The following is a 12,246-nucleotide window of genomic DNA, read 5'->3' as shown; positions in this document are numbered from 1 at the left end:
CGTCGGCTGCGTCCCGACGCGCAGACCCGTCCGCACGTCTTTCATTAAAAAAATCTCCTTTAACAGTGGAATATCCGGATAAAATGCTGAAACCGACTTCTTCTGAAACGTCTCTGTTCTCTCACGACGTCCTGGATCAATAGAGCCTGAAATGTGGAGGTTTTAAGCTTGAAACAGGCTGATGACGCCGCCTGAGAGCGCTGCGCGACGTCTCGCACCGTGAAAAGTCCTTAAAGCGACAGAATCACCTCAAAATCTCTCATCAGCTGTTAAAATTTTCACTGAAAACCAGCTTAATTTTTCGAACCATGTCCACTTCGATGTGTCTCACAGGTTTAGAAAAAATTTTGATCAAACAAAGCGCCAGTCTCTCAGCAACTTCTCAGACAAAGGAATTCCGACGAGGGGCTGGACGACTCCTCCCACAAGGAGTGCTCACAGGCGAATGACGTCACCGACAGGCGTGGAAAAACTCACGCATGCGCACGAGGGTTCAAGCATGTCTGACGTAAAAACATATGAATGAAATCCATATAGTTTTTGAAAAAAATAAAAAGGACCTATACTTTACGGACAGCCCTCGTACATAGAGTAATAGACTGTGAAATAGGGATAGCGGATGTGTCAGATCATAATGCCATAAATCTAACTGTAAATTTACACAATCAAACTAAGAAAACATTTTGCAAATTGAATATTGGTATGCTTAACAATGATGCAGTTGTGCAAGAAATTAAAAAAGAAATTCAAGAATGTATTATTAATAACAAAGATGAGCAGATAGAACCAACCATTGTTTGGGATACTGTTAAAGCGGTCATGCGAGGAAAGTTGATATCAAGATCTGCTTATATTAAAAGGACGGAATGGCTAACAAAATCAAAACTGGAGGAGCAATTAAGGAACTTAGAAAAACAACAACATACTGATACAAGTAGCACTTTGGCAGAGCATGTAAAAAATGTTAAGAAACAACTGACTGACTTGGTCAATGAGGAGTCTGAAAAGAAATTTTACAAAACAAACAAACATTTTATGAGTCAGGAGGCTTTTGATAGGGTATCATGGAAATTCCTCTTTGCAGTTCTAAAAAGAATGGGTTTTAATGATGCCATAGTTGAATGCATTCAGGCCTTATATCAAAAACCATCAGCCAGGATCAAAATAAATGGAGATCTGATGGACAGCTTCGTGTTGTGTGTGGGCCGCCAGAAGAGGAGGTACTGCTGGCCCACCACCAGTGGGCGCCCTGCCTGAAGTGCGGGCTTCAGGCACGAGAGGGCGCTGCCGCCATGGACACAGCCTGGGGTGACAGCTGTCACTCATTACCTCTTGACAGCTGTCACCCATCTACTCAACGTCCTCTCACTCCATAAAGACCAGACGTCATCTCCACCTCGTTGCCGAGATATCATACTTCATTGGAGGTAATATCCTCAGCCTTTGTGGTAATATTGAAAATCTGTTTATTGTGAGTGTTTGCAGGAGTACCGGTCCTTTTGTGGAGGCTGTGCAATACTGCACTCTTTTTCCTCTGAGGACGCGCTGCAAGTATTGAGTGAGAGGTGGAGGTGGCATTCCCACCGCTTTTGTTACTGGGTGTACACACACCCACACTTAACTGTCTTTGTTCTTCGCCAGCAGTACCAGATCCGACAGTCGGGGACTGTGATCACCTGGGAATTCGGGACTTGGCGGCTCCAGTATTCACCAGGTTCTGTGGCTGCGGAAATCGTGTGGTTCCGGCTCTTCTCAGGACAGACGTCTTCTATCCTCGAGCCTGCCCACACGTCACCTTTGTGATTGGACTGTAATTATATTCTGAGATTGTCTGTATGTTCGTTGTGCACATTTCACAACATTAAATTGTTACCTTTTTGGCTCATCTATTGGCCGTTCATTTGCGCCCCCTGTTGTGGGTCCGTGTCACTACACTTTCACAACACCGAGTTATTTAGAGGCACTAGGCAAGGCTGTTGCTTAAGCCCCTCCCTCTTCACACTGTTTATTGAACCATTGGCTCAACATATACGACAAAGCAGTAAGCTGGAGGGAATTAGGGTTTTGAGGGAAGAACAAGGAATAGGTCTATTTGCGGATGATGTTATTGTATTCCTCCAGAATCATGATAATTCATTTCCCCAGCTGCTAAAAATTCTCAAATATTTTGGAAGGAAATCTGGGTACAAATTAAATATTTCAAAAACTCAAATCCTATGTATCAAATACAGCCCCAGAGACTCAATCAGACAAAAATATAAACTAAAATGGGACTTAGATTAAATAAATTATCTTGGAGTACATCTAACTAGAGATCCAAACCAATTCTATGAGGAGAATTATAATAAGATTAATGTCGTAATTCAAAAAGATCTGACAACATGGGCAACTCTGACTATGGATCTCAGTTCTAGAATTGAGTTCATAGAAATGACCTATTGTATTTATTCATCTCCTTACCAATTCAAATTCCAGATAAACAATTTGCCAAGTGGGATAAACTTGTATGTAGATTTATTTGGAGGGGAACAAAGCCCAGGATTAAATTAAAAACACTAAAAACTTGAGAAAAAAACAGGGTGGGCTAATTTAAAACATTATTTTCTGGCTGCTCAGCTAAGATACATTGCCTACTGGTGTTCATCAGAATATGAATCAAAATGGAAACAAATTGAGTTAAATTACTATACTTGTCAACCACAAACGAGATTGGTGAAATACATAAGACACAACCGGAAAATATGAATCCTATTATTGAGACAACTATTAAAATCTGGTGGGATATGGTGAATAGATGTGGGATTGAGGGTGACTGTAGAGTTTTGGTGTGGCCAGCGTACTCCCCAAAATTTGGAGGTGGACAACTGGCTTCCACCTTTATAAAATGGGTTGATAAGGGAATCACAGCCATATGCACATTGGTAGAAGGAAATATTTTTAAATCTTTTGAGAAAATTAAACAGGAATTTGATCTCGACAAGTCTGAATTATTTAGGTATTTCCAATTAAGACATTTTTACAACTCAGAAATTAGAAAACATTTGACAAATGAGGGCAGCGATTTAGTAGAAATTATGACCAAGGCATATAGACAACTACCCCCCAAAACTGTATCAAGACTGTATAAATCATTGCAAAATGCAAACAAGAATAATACTTGGTATATAAAACAAAAATGGGAAACAGAACTGAATATTGAATTGTCAGAGGATGATTGGCACTCTATATGTCTCTCACAGCACACTTCAACCACTTCAAGGCAATGGAGAGAATTTGGTTGGAAAAATGTGGTGAGATATTACTCCAAATGTCAAATGCAAACAACTGAAAAACAACAACAATGCTGGAGATTGTGTGGGGTTCAGAATGCCAATCATGCTCATGTATTTTGGAAGTGTTCAAAAATTGCTTTTGTTTTTGGAAAATCTTGCAAAAGTAATGGGAGAAATACTGGGCTATACAATTCCTAACGACCCACGTGTTGTATACTTGGGCTTGCTACTTGAAGGAATTATCCAAACTGAAGACTTCTATTTGTTTAAAATTATGCTTGTGGCCAGCAAAAAAGTTATAACAAGGAATTGGTTAAAAAGTGACCCACTGGAAATACAACAGTGGATTGACATAATCGAGGAAATTTATTTAATGGAAAAAATTACTCATTGTCTGAGGTTGAAAGCTGGTAAATTTGAGAAACGATGGTCAAAGTGGATTGATTATAAAACTCTGTCTAATCTATAAGCTTGTCTTTTGTTTTTGATAGAACCCCACAGATTAAGTTCTAATGTTATGCCTTTATAATAATTTGAAAAAGCACAAATAAAAAGTAAAAAAAAAAAAAAAAAAATTTTTGCTCAAAGCTCAACAAAAATCTTAAACCTAAAACATCACATTTAAACAAAACAGACTAACATGGATCCAAACTAACATTATTCAGGTGGAATTTTGCATGCATTGAAATCATAAGCACTTAATCATAAATTCATTACACACAGGACTATCTCATTAGAAAATGACACAGTGTCCAAACATGGGACTTAGGTATGAATTTACATGAAGGACTATTTCATTTGTGTTCACATCGGTCCCAAAATTTGTTTTAATTGTCCATCAGATAATCCCCATCCTAAAAATAGGCTTTCCCCCTTCCAAGTCGTCCTACTCCCAAATTATCCCCATAGAACCGAACAGAGGCGTTCCAAATCATGGTGGAGTTAGACTTAAAGTCATAAGGAATACACACCATCAGGGTACCTTCTGTAATGGGAAACCACCCACATTATGTGAAAAATAACACAGTCTGTACTTATTACCAAGGCGAAGCACTCCTTAGTACATTTTCCCTCATCAGGACCCTCCACCCCGGCAACGAGAACACCCCACTTCTCCGCATCAGCCAGACGACTCACGGCTGGACTTTTCCCCAACTAATAAAATTACCTTAAATATTGGCTATCTTGCTTCCCGCCGTTGCAGTCACGGCTTACAGTATTTGCTTGATTGGGAGGGTTATGGCCCTGAGGAGCGGCTGTGGATTACCTCCCATTTTGTTTTGGACCCTGGTCTTATTTGCGACATTCATGCTGCTCACCCTGATTCTCCTGGGCCGTCTGGGGTCGGCTGTGGCTGGGGGGGTACTGTCAGGGTATGACAGTTTATTTGGTTTTCTGCTTTTAGTCTGTTTGTGTCTTTCCCCTTTTTCTCGTGTATTGCTTTTCTGTGTGTTCTTTTCTTGTTGGGATTTTACTGCCTGGGTCTGTCTGCCGTTCTCTCTCTCTGTCTCTCGCTCTCTCTCTCTCTCTCTCTCTCTCTCCCTCTCTGACCGCACCGCATTTCTGGTCCCTTCCATGCACACCTGTTTGTGATCTGCTGATTGACACTTGGGGATTCATAAGCTCCCTTGTCGCATTTGTTCCTCGCCAGTTTGATGCGCCCTGTGCCTTCATTCCAGCTCTGTTTCATGTTTCATAGTCATGCCTGCTTCACTGTGTTTTCGACCTCCGGCCCGTTTGTTCCGACTGTGCCTAGCCTGATGATCATTGTACTGCTGCTGTGTTGTTTGGAATGCCTACACATGTAAAGACCACTGCTTACTTCACCACTAAAGTCTTTTTGCAACCAGAGCTGTTTGTGTGAGCGTCGCATTTGTGTGCTACCTAACCAGCCTGTCACTGTTGTGTTTAACAGAAAAATGTCTGTGTACTTCCAGGAAAAAGAATGCCTCTTCAGAAAAAGATAGAAAACTTTATTTACAGCTATTTACATCCACCTGTTGCTCATTCATCCCGTCACCAACACCAACTGCTCCGCCAGAGGCAGATCCAGCTTTTTATAGGGGCTGAGGCCCCCTCCCAGTTTATCCAGACACCACACTGACTTTTTTTCTTGTCACTGTTTCACTCTTCGCTCGTTTCGGATTTACTTTTACTCAATACTTTTACTAAAGTACATTTTATATGAGAAGTTTACTTTTGATACTGAAGTACAGTAAATGTCAGATACTTTAACACTTTTACTCAAGTAACATTTTTAAAGGAGACTTTAACTTTTATCAAAGTAATTTTATGGTAAGATACTTTTACTTTCACTCAAGTATCACGCTGAGGTACTTTATACAAGACTGCTCACAGCTCATAATCTAACCCAACTCTACATTTAGCTGCACTGTCTCTTCGCTCGTTGTCATTGTCTAATTGAAATGTATATTTAGCTGTTCTGACTCCCTGCTTGTTGTTTGGTCTCTCTGTTAGCGGTTGAGGTTTTCTGTGACATGGTCAAGTCCAATCGTCTGTGTGAGAAGAAGGTTTATCGTCAGTTCTGCTGCCGTACCTGCTTGATGAACAGATAAAGAGCCGAGCGTCGACTGACTGACCATCCTGTGGATTGCTATTTGTTCCTCTGTCTGTGTGGATGAACTGAACTGTTGTTTGAACTTTGAAGCTCACATTTTATTTGGATATGTTGGAGGTTGATGTGATCTCCATCAGTGGTTTCATGGACATTGTACAGTGTGAGGAGCCTCTCCATCTACTCCACTTTTTAAATAACTTGCTTTTTACAGCAACCAGCACATTTATGCAAATATCGTTTGGACACATCACTGTAATCTTTTTTATTCCATTTCTTAATACCACTTCAGTATGGAATCAGATCTGGAATCTGATTTCAATGATTGTATCTTATTTCAGTTGTGGATGCAGACATGTGGAACCCAAGGGTTCCAACTGAATTCAGCTGAGGTATTACCAAATAAATAAACTTATCTGAGTCAGCTTTGTTTTATAACAAATTTAAAATAACTATCTGTGACCAAAGCATTGTACAGACTCATTTCTGAAGAAACATCGAAAATAAAATAAATACATGATGGAAGACACTCGGAATATCTCTCATTTTCTTGGACATTGTCCATCTGGTCATCAAATTTAATCAATGTCGTGTCACAACTTTATGAGTTAAATAGAATAGAATAGTTATTGTAAGCAAGGGGGGTACAATGAAAATTGTGGGTGCTCCTGCAGAGCTACTGTACACCACAAAAAATACACATAAAAAAATTGTTCCTGTGACAAACCTTCTGGATCTCATTTCCAGATCACCTCGATAATTGAATCACTTATTTATCATAACATTATGATTCTGCTTACCAAATTTCATTGAAATACAGTCAGTATTTTCTAGTTATCCTATTAAAAAGGAAATGCTGGTGAAAACATGATCTTTCTGGACATAAAGTGGCAGCAAACACGATGTAAAACATCATAGCCAGCAATCCTGATGAAGGGCACTAGGGTTCAAGAACTACAGCAACAAGAGAAGCATGTATCTGATTGAATAAAAATCCAATACTAAGAACAATATTTTGAAATATGACTGACATTTTGAATAGTTAAAAATATTGAACTTATTAAATGCTGTTTTGTAATTATTTTTTATTTACACATTTTCAGTTTATTTCAGGTCAGATACATTTAAAAAAGTTCTTTTGAAAGACTAATTTTAATTTCATAAGGCCTCTTTTTTCTAATACTCTGTGTCCCTCAAGTGAAGTGCCTTATGCCACACTGTGAATCTACAAGCCTCAGACAAGACTGCAATCTCATCTGTTTTAAGGCACAACATTAATTTGCTGACACCAGTGAATCAAATACACAGCTGAGAGATAAAATGTACCAGCAGGTTTCTGGCTTCCTTGGCACTTTCTAAACTCCATACTCAAACACAGATTTCCCCAGACCAAATTAGATTTGTGTTCATAGCCCCCCCCCCAACATTTTAGATATCAATAGGAACACAAACAAAAAAACAAAAACATTTTGGATATCAATAGGAACAAAAACTAAATCCACAGACATTTGAGATAGGAACAAAAACAAAACCCACAAACATTTGATATATCAGTAGGAGCAAAAACAAAAGATACAAATATTTGATATATCAGTAGGAACAAAAACAAAAGACAAAAATATTTGCTATATCAATAGGAACAAAAACAAAAGACACATATTTGTGATATCAATAGGAACAAAAACAAAACCCACAGACATTTGACATATCAATAGGAACAAAAACAAAACCCACAAACATTTGATATATCAGTAGGAACAAAAACAAAAGACACAAATATTTGCGATATCAATAGGAACTAGAAGCACTCAGAGAGTGCAAACCTCCGCCAAGGCCATAGGGTCACTGACCCTAAAGAGATTCCCTCCTTGGCACAGTGATCTATTCAACAATTCAGTGTTACAACCAAAACTATGATACATACACTTTTCTTTCCTGTATATTTGACATCCTTGACCATGAAAACATACTACTAGAACTTGGAATCACTTTTATGTCTTTATTAGTTCAAAAGATATTGTATAAAAACGATTTTTCGGTAATGGCAGTTTTCTTCTGGATCTAGCTCCATAACATCTGAAGCTACATCAAATCTGATGACACCTTACTGAATCAGTACAGATTCAGCTACAATTTGGTGTTAGTTGTGCATCTCTAGCTTCATTTGTCACCTCACACTGACACATTTTATATTTTCCCTATATTTTTGCATATTCTGGATCACCAGATCTGGAATCTGGATCCGCTCATCACCAAACTTTGTTGTTTGATAGAACATTTGACTGTGTTACACCCTAATTTTTCTCAAGCCTTTCTGCCTGGTTTTTGTGGAGTTAAAAACTAGAATGTCAGGGACTTCCGGTCGGCGGCAAGCGAAATGAACGCTTAATACAGGGCTCTCGCCAAGAAATCATAAACTCATCCCCAAATCTGAGAATACTCGAAATTCAACATTAAAGGACAAGTGGGGATGAGCGGGGAACAAAAAAGAGGAAGACGACCAAAACAGAGACCTCAGAACAGAGCCGAAAATGATTCAGAAACAGAGGAAGAAGGTACCACTCGAGAGGACAAGCTAATGGCTAATGCTAAGGGAGCTAAGCTAACAACTAGTACGTGGCAGGACGGGCTGTACAGCATAACAAAAAAAATACGAGAGCTTAAACAAGAAATGAAGACTGACTTTGTGACGCTCAAAAATGAAGTCAAGTCAGATTTAAAGCAGGAATTCAGTATGTTTAAAGAACAGGTCGACCAGACGCTGTCGGAAAGCACGAAAGAACTCTTAGAGCAGAAACAAGCTCTAGAAGAGGCGCAAAACCGGATCGAAGAACTGGAAGAATGGAGTACTGAGTTAAAACGAGCCCTCCTCACGGCTTTGGAACGGCAACGGGATATGAAAGAGAAGTTAACTGACTTAGAAGGAAGATCAAGGAGAAATAACATTCGAATCTTCGGGGTACCAGAGGGAGCAGAGGGGGACTCAGTCCACCGCTACGTGGAGAAAATGCTGCGGAAGGAATTGGAGCTACCAGATGAGACCCGTCTTGCAATTCAACGAGCACACAGGGCAATAGCTGGACATCCTGGACCTGGAGTAACACCTAGGTCTATCATTGTGAACTTTATGGAATTTGACACCAAAGAGTCCCTTCCGAAGAAAGCATGGAAGAAACGAATACAAGTGAACAACAAACCACTGTTTTTTGATCACGACTACCCCAACGAGGTAGTTAAAAAACGTGAAGCATACAGTGGCATCAAAAAGGTATTGAAGACACACAGTGTTAAATTCCAAACACCACTAACAAAAATCAGAATCCATTGGCAAAACGGGCCAAAAACCTATGCCAGCCCACAGGAGGCAGCAAAGGAGATGCGGGAGAGAGGGCTTGACGTGGAGATGGGAGAAGAACAAGAGGAGGCATTCAACAACAGGATCAAAGAAGTGTTTCCATGGGAGAGGAACCAGGAGTCATCTGCGAGGAGAGGAGCCAGTCAGAGAGCAAAGGAGAGGCTCCAGGAGTTTCGAAGATGAGGTGAAACAAATAAAGGGAGGTAGTTGTAAATAGACATTGTCAACACAAGTACCACGGACAAAAAAAAAAAAAAAAATATATATATATATATATATATATATATATATATATATATATATATATATATATATATATATATATATATAATACGAGGTTCCAGTATAAGTAGAGTGCTATGTTTGGGAGTAAACATTATTATTATTTCTTTATATCAACCTTGATTTGTGTCTCATACTTATTTTTTGTCTCGTCCTTACTTGAAAATCATTAACCCAACACAAATTGTCATGTGGACAAACAAACCTGTTTTATTTATATTGGATAGATATTTTGGATAAGCTACAACCTACCTCCCTAGCTAAACCATCATCGTTAACGCACAATTTTGGCGAGACTATCGAAAACTGTTGGACTAGTGTAGAATGAAGGGGAGACTCATTCACGAGTCCATCTCCACAGCTACAGAGGGGCCCTCCTTCTCCAGGAGGTTTTACCCCTCCACCACCAACGGGACATTGGGACCAGATGAAGGTCCTTGGACTTACCGGATACAGGTTCTCAACCGTTCTTTTCAGCTTATTGTTCATATTGTTAAATGTGTTCTTCATGGCAATGTGAAAAACAAGAATCCTTTTTTGTTAAAGATGCAACTTAATCCTTTGAATATAATATCACTCAACATAAATGGATTGAATAATCCAAAAAAAAAGAAAAAAGGCTCACACTAAGTTTAAAAAAGAAAAAGCCGATGTAATCTACTTACAAGAAACTCATCTCTCTGACAAGGAGCATGGAAAATTAAAAACTATGGGCTACAGAAATACTTTTTATAGGTCATTTAAAGGAAGTAGTAAAAGGGGAGTCGCAATCTTAATCTCTAATAAAATCAAATTTGAATGCATAAAAGAAGTAAAAGATAAGGAAGGCAGATATATTATGATTAAAGGGAGGTTAGAAGAAGAACTGGTTACATTATTTAATATATATGCTCCCCCAGAGTCAGATAAATCTTTCTATAAATTGGTATTTGATATCATTTCCCAGGAGTCTGATGGCATATTAATTAGTGGAGGTGATCTAAATATTGTTTTGAACCACTTTTTGGACACTACTAGCAAGACAAAAGGTAGCAAAACCAATATAGCACACTACATAAATACTACTTTGAAAGAATTGGGAATAATAGATGTCTGGAGAGAATCCCAGCCGTTGAAAAAGGACTACACATTCTATTCAAGCCCACATTTGACCTACACGAGAATAGATTATTTCTTAATGAATAAAGAAGATAGATTCAGAATAGTAGAATGCAAGATAGGCACAGCTGACCTGTCTGACCATTGCTCACTATACCTGACCGTAAACTTAAATAGGAGAACCAAGATCACAAATTGGAGATTGAACATTGGATTGCTAAATGATAAAGAATTAGTGGAAAAAATAAGAAAAGACATCGAAATATATAGAAACGAAAATGACCAGGGAGGAATAGATCCCACAATATTGTGGGATGCTATGAAGGCAGTAATACGGGGTAAACTAATATCAATAGCTTCATACAATAAAAAACAAAAACTGAAGGAGTACCAGGAAACTGTGAAGGAATTACAAAAACTCGAAGAATTGCACAAGATGTTGTGTGTGTGGGCCGCCAGAAGAGGAGGTACTGCTGGCCCACCACCAGTGGGCGCCCTGCCTAAAGTGCGGGCTTCAGGCACGAGAGGGCGCTGCCGCCACGGACACAGCCGGGGGTGACAGCTGTCACTCATTATCTCTTGACAGCTGTCACCCATCTACTCAACATCATCTCACTCCATAAAAACCAGACGTCATCTCCACCTCGTTGCCGAGATATCGTACTTCATTGGAGGTAATATCCTCAGCCGTTTGTGTTACAATATAATTTGTATATTGTGAGTGTTTGCAGGAGTACCGGTACCTCTGTCGGTGGAAGCTGAGAGAGCGCTGGAAGGCACTCTTTTCCCCTGAGGAATCACTGCGGTACTCTGCAAGTTTCTGAGTGAGAGGTGGAGGTGGCATTCCCACCGTTGTCGTTACTGGGTGTGCACACACCTACACTTGACTGTCTTTGTTCTCGCCAGCAGTACCAGATCCGACAGTCGGGGACGGTGATCACCTGGGAATTCGGGACTTGGCGGCTCCAGTATTCACCAGGTTCGGTGGCGGCGGAAATCGTGTGGTTCCGGCTCTTCTCAGGACAGACGTCTTCTATCCTCGAGCCTGCCCACACGTCACCTTTGTGATGTGACTGTAATTATATTCTGAGATTGTCTGTATTTCGTTGTGCACATTTCACAACATTAAATTGTTACTTTTTGTCTCATCTATTGACCATTCATTTGCGCCCCCTGTTGTGGGTCCGTGTCACTACACTTTCCCAACACGTTAAAAATCAAGGAAGCTAGAACTAAGATTGATAATATACTAACAATGGAAGTGGGAAAAAAAATCAGATTTCTAAAACAGTCTTACTATGAAGGAGGTCCGAAAGCAACTAAATCATTGGCGAGGCAATTAAGAAACAAACAACAGCTTAGTACAGTTTTAAAAATTAGAGACCCTATATCAAAAGCACTAAAGTTTAAACCAGAAGAGATCGAGAGGGCATTTGAAGAATATTATACAAATTTATATAAACAACCCAGAGCTGCCGACGATGAGACAATTAAAATATTTCTAAATTCATTAGATCTTCCAAATATAGGAAATTCACAAAATACTAAAATTTGCTCTGAGATTACAGAGAAAGAATTAGAAGATGCAGTTAAAAGAATGAAACCTAATAAGACTCCGGGGACTGACGGATTTCCCATAGAATGGTATAAGATCTTCAAAAAAG

At 39.4% G+C, this 12,246-nt stretch overlaps 1 protein-coding gene across 1 annotated transcript in view; it reads left to right on the top strand.

Annotated features, from left to right (window-relative positions):
* Positions 1-6,308, top strand: part of pcsk6 (proprotein convertase subtilisin/kexin type 6) — a 281,648-nt gene extending 275,340 nt beyond the window's left edge. The window contains 1 exon segment of the mRNA XM_034162733.1: positions 5,751-6,308. Within this exon segment, the coding sequence (XP_034018624.1) occupies positions 5,751-5,848 (98 nt within the window). The 3' untranslated portion in view covers positions 5,849-6,308.
* Positions 6,309-12,246: the final 5,938 nt, after the last annotated feature.

This window comes from Thalassophryne amazonica, chromosome 2 (assembly GCF_902500255.1).
Source record: "Thalassophryne amazonica chromosome 2, fThaAma1.1, whole genome shotgun sequence".
Lineage (NCBI taxonomy): Eukaryota > Metazoa > Chordata > Actinopteri > Batrachoidiformes > Batrachoididae > Thalassophryne > Thalassophryne amazonica.
This window is presented reverse-complemented; position numbering and strand designations above follow the sequence as displayed.